This window comes from Mytilus galloprovincialis, chromosome 2 (genome assembly GCF_965363235.1).
Source record: "Mytilus galloprovincialis chromosome 2, xbMytGall1.hap1.1, whole genome shotgun sequence".
Lineage (NCBI taxonomy): Eukaryota > Metazoa > Mollusca > Bivalvia > Mytilida > Mytilidae > Mytilus > Mytilus galloprovincialis.
Window position 1 is genome coordinate 6523198 of NC_134839.1, and position 11867 is coordinate 6535064.

At 33.2% G+C, this 11867-nt stretch overlaps 1 protein-coding gene and 1 long non-coding RNA gene across 3 annotated transcripts in view; both read left to right on the top strand.

Annotated features, from left to right (window-relative positions):
- The window catches only part of LOC143062765 (DNA replication licensing factor MCM6-like), a 35686-nt gene that overhangs the window by 22050 nt on the left and 1769 nt on the right, over positions 1-11867 (top strand). For both annotated transcript variants that reach the window (XM_076234541.1, XM_076234542.1), the window contains 4 exons: positions 145-306; positions 2168-2291; positions 3093-3239; positions 11186-11325. In XM_076234541.1, coding sequence (XP_076090656.1) covers positions 145-306; positions 2168-2291; positions 3093-3239; positions 11186-11325 — 573 coding nt within the window. The remainder of the gene's footprint in view (positions 1-144; positions 307-2167; positions 2292-3092; positions 3240-11185; positions 11326-11867) is intronic.
- LOC143062773 (uncharacterized) lies at positions 5550-7320 on the top strand. Its single transcript, XR_012974838.1, has 2 exons — positions 5550-6204; positions 6903-7320. It is a non-coding gene; the product is annotated as an uncharacterized LOC143062773 (long non-coding RNA).

An 11867-nucleotide genomic window follows, 5' to 3' on the forward strand; every position in this document is an offset into this window, starting at 1 on the left:
TTTTCTGTGAACGGTTGAATAAACCACAAAGTTTGAGTATCACTGGAATGCAATTTGTACATTTATTATGCTTTATATGTAGATGTTCTGATCAAGAGAGGGAGGGTTTATATTTATGGTAAGCTATTTTCATTCTCTTGCTAGATAAGTAAAGATGCTCAAGAATATATGATAGAAGAATATAAACGTTTACGACAGCGTGATGGCACAGGTGCAGCAAAGTCAGCTTGGAGGATAACTGTGAGACAGTTAGAAAGTATGATCCGTTTATCAGAGGGCATGGCAAGACTGCATTGTCAGGATGAGGTAACCGTATTGATATACTTTTCTTGATTGTTCCTGTTGTAGTTTGATTGTTGTTATGAGTCTCAGTTTAATCCTCAGCCTCTTCCAACCAGCAATTTAGAAATTATATCTGCCCATTAAAGATTTTGTGAGACAATTTGTTAATCTGTCAACCTGTCTGTGTTACAAATGTCTTTATAATTCTTGGAAAAGAATGAAACTTGTGTTGTTTTGTGATCTTTATATAGAAAAAAAAATTTAACAGGGTATCTGTAAATTAAACTGAAAGATGAAGTTGCATATTATATCCTTCACAAGAACTGAAGCTTTATTGCAATCATCTTGTCTGACCCTTTTTCCTTCTGTATGTTCAACAAATATATTCATCACAAGTACTACTTACTCTGAAAGAACTAAACTCTTATCGATGAGGACTAATCACTGTGCAAATATGAGGAGGAGTGTGATTGAGATCTTTCAGAGCTCTCTCCCTTTCTCTAGTGAATTGTAGTGATATCTGAGATAATTTTACTGTTCTGGAAAGATGTTGATTGTTCAAATGGAACAGAAAAGATTTACTGTAGATTTACAATGCATGCAACTTTTTGTTGGAATTTGGCTAAAGGTACAGGACTTAGTAAAGTTGTGAAAAGTACTTATGTATAAGATATTTCTACAATTGTTACAGGAATGGAGATAAGCAGGGAACTAGTTGAGAATCAAACATCACCTTAACAATTAAAAATATTTATTTTTTCATTCTGTAATGATTAAACTTTGGCTACTAAAAGATGCGATGTTCTGATTCCATTCGACAAGGTTTTAAAATGGAGGCATGAGTTGATGAGAGAAAAAGATTAGTATTTCCACCCTTTGGTGTCCCTATCATTCCCTGAATTTTCAATGATGACCAATCACTGCGCAAATATGAGGGGGAGTGTGATTGAGATCTGCCAGAGTTCTCTCCCTTTTCTCCAGTGAATAGTAGTGATATCTGAGATAATTTTAATGGGAATGAAAATGTCGTGACAGAATTCAACGATGGAACAGAAAAGCTTTACTGTGGTTGCAATTTAAGCCACTGAGAAATTCTTCTTGCTGTGTGTCCCTTTTTGGACATATACTACTTTATAATTTTGTAATGGAAAGTACACATTTAGGTCGTAATAAGAGACAGGTGTTAGGGGTTTCTGGACCCATCCTCATTTTGTGCTTCTCACAACCATCTAAGTTCTTGATTTTGTAACTCCAATAAAAAAAAATGTAGTAGCAAATTAAATAAAGGACAATACAATAAAGGAGTAGGTTATAAAAGGATCAATATTGGCCTTCAAATTCCTTGAAATTAAACTTGTAATAAAAATACAGATGACAAATTATGTAAGAATGTCTTGAACAATGCAAATTCAACAACCTCTGGTGCATAAGAGAAATTATGATGTCCATTTGACATCATAATTTCATTTATATTTTGCTTAAATATTTTTAAATTGTTGCTTCGAATGGTGCTGCCACATACATGACATACAAAGACCACCTTTATTTTGTGTTAGAATGTGTATCTTACTCGTATACATATTTTTATAACAATTTTATTTTTGTTGAAGGGTGTGGCCAATGTTTTTGAAAAGAAAATAGACCTTTCAAATGCATGAAAACAGGCAATTTACTAATATAAACCAGTAAAATATCACACTATCAAACTGTTAACATTGTTAAAACAAACAGCAGACAATGTAAGAACTTAGTTGATCTAAAGTTGCATATTTAACATGGGTCTAAAATAAAGGTAATTTGGTTTTGCAAAGTTTTATTCTTTTGACGAATTTACAGCCTTCTTGGTCATACTCCTTTATAATGAATTTGCACATTTTTTTCTCAGGTTCAACCAAAGCATGTTAAAGAAGCTTTCCGTCTTCTGAACAAGTCCATCATTCGTGTGGAACAACCAGACATACATCTAGAGGAAGAGGAGGAGGAAAATGAAGAAGATGTAGAAATGGAAGGTGGGTTATATACATAGTATCAATTAGATAGTGACAGCAACAATTCATGGGATACTAATTATTATTGATTGTGCTGGTCAAGTCAAACATGAAATTCAAGTGTTCAAAAAAGTGCAAGTTTTCTAAAGGCAGAATGTATACAAACCACAAAAATACTTACTTTCCCTTATAATCCTCAAAAATTGGATCAGACAGGTAAATGAATTCTCTGTAGTTTGATCTTATTCATTGCACATATATATAGGAAATAATTCACACACTATACTAAAAATTCATGTTCAAGTGTTTACAGACTGAAAAAAAACCATTGAAATGCAATTACAAATGTCAAAATGAAACTGAAAGCACCTAAAATTAATTATTTTTTTTAGAATTTTAGGCAAAAGAATAAGATTTGTTTTTTTTTAGATGAAACAGGATAAGACAAGATTAAACTGAATGTCATTGTGAGTTTCTGGGTATTGAATTAATGATTCACTGTTGATTCTTTATTATTTGTGAAATACCCATTTTATTGGATATTTGGGTATAGAGGAACCTCAAATTGATATATTCATTGAATTATAAGATTTCTATTAGGTGTGTAAGCAGACATTTGCAATACCATTTAACAAATTATTCATTAAGTTTTGTTTTTTTAACCCACTAAAAATGATTCTTCAGTAGTTAAAAGAGGGTGTTCTTACAATAACAATCAGTGACACAGAATATTTTTAAAGCATTAGTAAATCTAGTTTGTAAATGCTTAGTCATTCACATTTTCACAAATCATGCAGATTTTAAAATATTTCTTTTTTACAGAAACCACACCAACTCCAGCTGAGCAGACACCAGCAGCTCAACCAGATACTCAGCCAAAGAAGGGACTCAAACTGTCTTACGAAGACTACAAACATCTAGCAAATTTACTGGTGCTTTATCTCCGTAGACAAGAGGAAGAGACCATGAGTGAGTAAAAGAGTTGTTTTATATGGTTTCCAGAAATCAAAAAATATGGGATATGGAAGGCACTATTTTGTTGTGGCATTCACCTTTTCAATCACATTTTACTTCGCACACATAATCACACAATTTGAACTTTGTGACCTGCCCCCCACCTTTTCAAATATAATTTAAATGCCATTTAAACCTATTTGTTTCTTTAAAAGCCATGATGTTTGAACCTTTTGTTGTCTAGATCGCCGACCCAATTTTGCCGATTTGCAGAATAAAAATAAAATTGACTTTTCCTGCTTTTTTTTTTATTCCTGCCGACCCCCAAAAAAACATTATCTCTAAAAAAATAACTAAAATATCCTTTTTTATGAAATAAAATGCATTAAACAATAACGGATACCATTTTCTGTTGTGAAAACTGAAACTTCCAATTTACGTATCTAATAGACAAATCAATAACAACTGACCTTGAAATGTCGTTTGCACAAATAATTTTGCGGAATGAAACTGTGTTTAAAACCCATTACACATTAAGTTCGTTTCCCATATTTGTCATCATTCCGTAAGATAGAAAATGGAAAATGAACTTGTCCAAAAGAGGGGCGAAAGATACCAGAGGGACAGTCAAACTCATAAATCGAAAATAAACTGACAACACCATTATCGTCCATGGCTAAAAATGAATAGGACAAACAGACAAACAATAGTACACATGACACAACATAGAAAAATTAAGAATAAACAACACGAACCCCACCGTTGAAGCTGTCAAGTTGAAGAATTTTATTAAAACAAATCCTTTGGAATTTCCTTCAGACTTGTGTCATTGATAATTAAAAAAATTACGTCCATTTAGCATTTTAGATATAAAAAACAGGAATGCATGACAACTGATGAACCCGATATCCTCGTATTTCCAGGGGACGAGTCTATTCCGTTTTTAACATGTGTGTTGAAATTATTTTCGTATGGCGTTTTTGCTTTTTTTTCTTTATCAGTTTTCGTGTTTGAAGATCATTAATCACCAAGTTTCCTGAAATTTGTTTGTGAAATGACGATTTAATTTTGTCTTTGTCCATGGACACAACCCCCCTTTTTTCACAGAAAAATATAAGACAATGTCATGCGATGTTTATGGCAGCTGAGCAATAATATTTCATCGAACTAGTATATAAGAAACGATGATAAAATAGCAAACCAAACCTATTGTTAGAAAGGTAAAAGATATTTTTTTTTACATATTTTCTGTCTTGAGAGATCATTTTTTCATTTTTTTCCCGACCGACCCGGCTTTTCATGGGGAAAATCCGTAAACCAACAAATTAAAAAACCCTGGCCTAAATTTAGGTAACAACTTTAAAAATGATTGAATATGCATGAGAAAACTACCACTGTCATTTGAAAGGCAATAACATTTAATACCAATTTCATTGAAAAAAAAATTTAAATAGAATTTCAATCAGGCCTAAATTAAAATATTGTTTGTTTGCCCTTTTCCGACCCTATGTTTTGAAACAGGGTAGGTAGGTAGGTAAAATATTTTATTTTTTTCCCCAAAAAAATAACTTGGCTCAGTATATTATTTGTCATGGGTAGGCAGGTAGGTAAAATATTTTATTTTATAGATACAAAATCTGCATAATGTCATTTTTTGTCCGTTTGTTTTTGCAAATAAGTTTTCCGCTGGGACTATTAGTTTTGAATAAAAAATATATAAGAGATAACTTTGTACTGGTAAGATAATGTCCGGGCAGACATAAATTACTAGTAGAAAAAAGTTCCTAGAGTGTTGCAAATTTCGTGTGTGCCTTTTTTTCCAATAAAAATGCTATAAGACTTAAAACTCAATTGTCACGTATTTTGCATCACATTTATATGGGGACGAAGTCCCCAATAACAGTAGAAAATTCAATAAAAAAAAAAATTCGGGAAAATTTCCCGAATTTTTCATTGTACTAATGAACTCAAAATCGTTCAATTTTTTATGTCGTGTTTTGAAATGCGCAGAAATGTACAATGTACTTCCTTTTTCCGGTCTCGTTTGTATGAAACTTTGAGTAAAATATATATTTATCAGTCTAGTATAAAATAGGAAGGAACGCGCAATACCAATTTCATTTTTAAAGGCAGTGCTTTAAGGCCTGACTTTTAAGTCATGAGGTTCATCTTTTCATACGCAATCTATGCTGGTGGTCTTTTGGCCAGAAATAGATCCGGAAATGTTCGAATTTCTCCTCTTCTTTTTATGGTATGATATGGTTTTTGTTTCTTTCATTTACATTGGGGACTAAAGAAACTGTCAGTGTGTATTGTTCGTTTTATAGAACTTGCTATTAGTGTGTATTTTGCATTATAAGCAGTCAACCTGACTACAAACTATCATTATTTGTATATTCCGTGTGGAAAGAGGTCGGGTCAATTTCAAGTGTTATCTGACATCTAAAGATTCTTTCATTAGTTCAGACGTTGATATAACAATGAAAAGTCGACTGAACATGATTAATATTGCATCTTCTATAATTCAAAGCAGAATTCGGTTTATGAACGAGAAACCGTAAAGCGTTTTCAATTTCGGTATTAGTTATGTATGTTGTCTACGTATTATCCTGGTTCCCGGTACTACGTTCCGGGTATTAGCTATTTGATATATTTGATGTGTAACATTACAATCGGGTACCAGCCAATCTACGTGTGTATGTGTACATGATTACCGCCAAAATGACCGACTTAAAAAATAGTCCATAAACGTTCCGTATAATGATATGCAAATTCATAATTAATCGTAACTTTTTTTTATCTTTGTATAATTAATATTACAAAATGGATTCCACAAAATTGAAAATAGCATTATTTTACGAGGATTTCTCATTTTTGTTTCACTTCCGGGCGCAGTAATACGTATGTTTTGAAGAAGACCGGAAAAATTTGACAAAGTGAATTGAGAAGGAAACGGATAGATATACGTCCTTGCTATCAGGTAAAACAATTTAAATGTTCAGAACAAACACATTTACTTCACACAAATAGTACAGGCTTAAGCTTTTTATTGTCTAGCTTATACACGACTGTAGTGAAGTGTTTAAACGACGGCGGTGACCTACAAGGTACGGGTCATACTGGGTCAAGTCTAAATATGTAAACATATCCACATGCTATTAGGTAGAACGCATCGTAATGCAATATCTACAATTTTTTCCTCCTTAATACATCGTTTAACCAGATATATTTCTCCTTTATACATCGTTTAACCAGATTTCTATTTCAAATACACTTAAACACGGGTTGTATGTACGTATCTTTTCTAGTGTTTTCTTGTCCTTATTAAAGTTCATTTGTTGATGTTTAAATATTTTTGAACGACTGAACACAGGAGTGAATGAAATTCAATGAATGCAACAATTATATATACTAAAGACGTCACTTGGGCTGTACAATGATAGTATACGTATATCATACTGATAATTATTCTAGCAGTAATTATGTTAATTTAGGATGTAATGTCTAATGACAGGAATTCATGAGCTATGCCTCAGGCTTTCTGAAAAAATATCAATGACAATGTAAACAGGAACAAAACATTGACACGAATGATGCTCTCTTCTATGTTATATAGTTATTTAGGTATATGTGTTGCACAAGTTTCAATTAAACTTAAGTTATAAAACTTTTTTTCAGGGCACAAACCCACTTTAAAGAGACTTGTCTACTGCCATACCCATCCTATTTTCATGCACCATTTGCAAGCAAGAGACTGAATGGTTTGCAAAATTAAAAATCAGGACGGTGTCCAATTAAAACAAAAGAACTAAACTGGATGAATATTGTAGGAGAAATCTAGAGGAAAGTTTTGATTTGTGAAATTGGTTTTCCTGAAAAGTCATTCATCCTAGCCTGCAGAAAGGAACTATAACTATCCACCATCAACTGACGAGCTAATGTTGAGCTTCACATATGGAATTACTCAAATACCATCAATGTCTATGTTTTTAGCACAGATTTCACAATTTATGACACAGCTGTGCTTTTTCTTATACCAGTTAAAGAGTTGTGTACTAAATTTTATTTTTTTATCAATAAATATATATTATATTAATTGTGTCATCTAAGAACTTGTATTTTGCCAAAAGATGCATACAAATGTACTAGTGAATGAAAGTGGTGCAGTTCATTTTCTTTGGTATATAGAATTGAATTACAATTGTTCATGTTATTGGAATGCATATAAAAATAAGGAGATGTGGTACAATGTATATGATATTTAGTGAGTTTATCAAGCAAAATTGAATAAGAAATAGGTATAAGCAGTTACAGGTACTACTGTACAATCTCAAACAATTAGAAAAACTCATACCGTAAAGAGAATTTCATATTTACAAGTAAGTTTTGTTTTTGCGTTGAATAATTTTCTTCTATTGTTTTAATTGCAAATATGGGAAGTGGTTAAAATGCTAATGAGATGGCCACAGAGCCTTAATTGAACACTTCTTTTTCGTTCATACCGGTAGATTTTGCCTGGAGTTAGAAACATATCTGCCAACTTTTCAAAATGCACATGGGGGTTTTACGTGAAAGATGGTTCATATAGTCATACAAAACCTTTAAGGGGGCCTTCAAATGGAAGCAGGACAAGTCGCCCCACTGGCTAATTGCCCCACTTTTTAAAAAAACACCACAAACTGATTTATCAAATTGCCCCACATGTGAAATTGGTTAAATCATGTTTAATATTACTCCTGCCAACTCGCCCCACATGTGAAATTGGTTAAATCATGTTAAATCAGGGTTCTCGCTAAGGATTTTTGAAGGCGAGTCCAGGGACTCGTCATTTTTGGCCACGGTGAGTCATGGTAACTGTGTTCAGTTTATACAAAATATTTCAATATTGATGTATTTGTAGACTCACCAGTTTTGAAAATGGTGAGTCCAGACAGATTTTGATGAGTCCAGGACTCATGGACTCGCCTTAGCGAGAACCCTGTTTAATATTACTCCTGCCAACTCGCCCTACTTATAAAAAAACGGTAATTTTTAGATTAATATGTATATATATATAATTAAAAATAAAAACTCACACCACTTTAATGAAAACTAATCTACACAGAATACAAACAAACCGAAAATTAATTTAATAACTATTATTGATATATATACTGAAATTATAATTCTAAAAAAAACCTGATTGTTGAAGAATAAATGTAAGTTTTGAAGCTTAGTTTTTTGCATAACAATTGAAAAGAAACCTGTTAATTGTATCATAATGCAATATAAGGAATTGAACTTATATTCAATGGGATAACATCTTTTTCCATACGTGGGGCGAGTTGGCATTACTAAATTCATCCTGGTTAATAATATATTTATCTAGATTTCACCGATTTCCATTAGGTGGGACCAGTTGGCAGGAGTAATATTAACAGAATTTAACTTATATACAATTGGATAACATCTTTTTACATAAGTGGGGCGAGTTGGCATTACTAAATTCTTCCTGGTTAATAATATATTTATCTAGATATTATCGTTTTCTATTAGGTGGGGCGAGTTGGCAGGAGTAATATTAACGGGATTTAACACAGTTCACAAGTGGGGCGATTTGGTAATCCAGGTTGGGGCAGTTTTTTTTTTAAGTGGGGCGAGTTAGTGAAAAAGTGGGGCTATTTGCTAATGAGGCGATTTTCATGGATTCCCTTCAAATATATTCTAATGTGGTTTTTGGCTTCTTCTTGCATTAATTGTTTTCTTTAAATAGTCGACAAAATTGCTCTTACAAAATTTCCATTTGGGAGCCTCGAGCTCGATGGGGGAAATACTCTGTAAATACTGACAGTTGGCAGGTATGGTCATCAAAAAAGTTGACATGTTACTATGTACATTTACCATTATGTTACTTGATGTTCTTGCTATACACACAGTACAGAGACTAGTCAATCCTTGTGAACTATTTTTTATGGGAGTCATAGAATATGCGTATACAATCAATAATTAAAAATAGTCTATTTATATTGAAAAGGAAAAGTTCTTATATGTCTAAAGAAGAGGGACGAAAGACACCAAAGGGACAGTCAAACTCATAAATTTAAAGCAAACTGACAAGGCCATGGCTAAAAATGCATTTCATGGCGAGGCACAGAAAATATACTGTAAACAGTAGACTATAGATATAGGTGAACTAGGTACAAAAGAACTCTAAATCTTAAATTCTACAAACCACCTCTGTTCTATGGAAGATAATGCTATAACTGGACTAGATATACACACAACCTGTAATTAACTGCCTTTACAGCGCTTTCGCGCTTTGATTAATAATTCCTTGATATGAAAAAACGTTACCTGATGATAGCGTTTCTTTGTTTACATTGCATATGACGTCATAATTAGGGCCCCGCCGACGGCGGGTCGCCCTATAGTGATCAGTCTGTCCGTCCGTCTGTCCGTCCGTAACACTTTCGTGTCCTCTCCATATCTAGAGAACCGTTATGATTTCATACTTAATATTTAACATGATTATTAACCAACACCAGAGGGTGTGTCATGTTGTATGTACAACTTCCTAGGTCAAAGGTCAAGGTCAAAAACTTTGGTTTCAGTTGACAACCCCGTGTCCTGTGGTGAAGATCGTGTCCGCTCCATATCTAGATAACCATTATGATTTCAAAGTTTATACTTGACATCCATTTTAACAACCACCAGAGGGTGTGTCATGATGTATGTACAACTTCCTAGGTCAAAGGTCAAGGTCAAAAACTTTGGTTTCGAGTTGACAATCCTGTGTCCTGTGGTGAAGATCGTGTCCGCTCCATATCTAGATAATCGTTATGATTTCAAAGTATATACTTGTCATACATTTTAACCACCACCAGAGGGCATGTCATGATGTATGTACAACTTCCTAGGTCAAAGGTCAACGTCAAAAAAACTTTGGTTTCAGTTGACAACCCTGTGTCCTGTGGTGAAGATTGTGTCCGCTCTATATCTTGATTTCAAATATTATACTTGACATCCATTTTAACCAACACCAGAGGGTGTGTCATGATGTATGTACCACTTCCTAGGTCAAAGGTCTGTCTGTCTGTTGGTCTGTCCATCGCTAACAAATTTGATCCACATTATATTTTGAGAGGACAGCTGTTATTATTTCATACTTTATACCTGACAAACATTTTCAACTTAACATATATATTAACCAACACAAGAGAATGTGTCATAATGTATGCATCCTAGGTCTAAGATCAGTCTGTCGGTCTGTCCATCCGTTCGTTGTTCTTAACAAATTGTGTCCGCTCTACCTCTTGAGAACCATTAATATTTCATACTTTATACTTGGTGGGTCATAATATATTGAAGGCATAATTCTAAAAATATGTGACAAATATCAATTGGGCAGCACCTTTAAACATATTGTTCAAACATCAATCCATATATCCAGAAGTCACCTTAGAGTAGTAAACAATGAGTTCACATCATGCAGTCATATCACTATTATACTATGAAAGTAAGATGAGAATATTTATCAGTTTTAACTTAAAATCTTAGATCAAAATCACACATGAGACTATGTAATAACTTCAAATAATGCTTCATATCAGATTATCCATACAACTTATTTACCCCACGTTATTGACAGCGGGGCCCACAGAGATGGCTCCCATCTCAATGATATCTAGTTTATATAACGTCACAACTAAAATTCCTAACAACAGAATCAAAATCGGAAACGTTACGGTATTTCCGTTTCTTTTTTTTTAACTTCGTCCCCATATACAGGTAATGCCTGCCTCATATTAAGAGATCTGTATGGAAAACTTGGCGATTTTACTGCCAGATATTCTCCACTTTACAGGGTTTTGTCACTTTTGGTTCATGTCAGATATAAATAATTAATCTGTTAAGGATTTTGTCCCTTCATTTGATATTTATAAATGGACCTTCAGACAGAATTAATGTTATTTCTGTTTCAGATGACGACTCACAAGGTATCAGAAGAAGTGGAGTAGTGGAATGGTATCTGAGGGAAATAGAAGCAGACATAGATTCAGAAGCAGAATTAATTGAAAGAAAAACAATTGTAGAAAAAGTTATAGACAGACTTGTCCAGCATGTAAGTTGTACTTTGGAAATTTTGGTATCATAGATTTATCCATACTTAAATTTATACTTTTTGCCTTACCTCAACCAAGTTGTGGAGGTCACTACAAGTGTACCCCATTAGTAAAAGAACAAAGGGAACTGGTATTTATTTTGTTTCCAGAGACTTAGAGAGCATTATTTAAAGCAGAACTTGTGAAATAACAAAACTAGAATATGACAATTATTGGCCATTCCTGCAGGCTTGTATGCAATGCATACATTCAGATTACCTTTACAATTTAGAACACATTTTCTCTTATAAGACACATAATTAAAAAGAAAAAATGAATAAGACAAGATACACTAGCCTCTATGCTGTACCAAAAACTTTTAAACCAACTAACCCTAAAGCTTATTTCAAGAAACTGCTTCTATCGGTCTCACCAATTTTGTCGTGAGGTTTTACTTGTTACAGGTTTAGAGCTAGAAGTTTTGGCTCAAACTGATAAAATTATAGAAGAAATATTTCTTTCAAAAACAGTGATCAAGTTTGGGTGCATTAATTTCTTACAA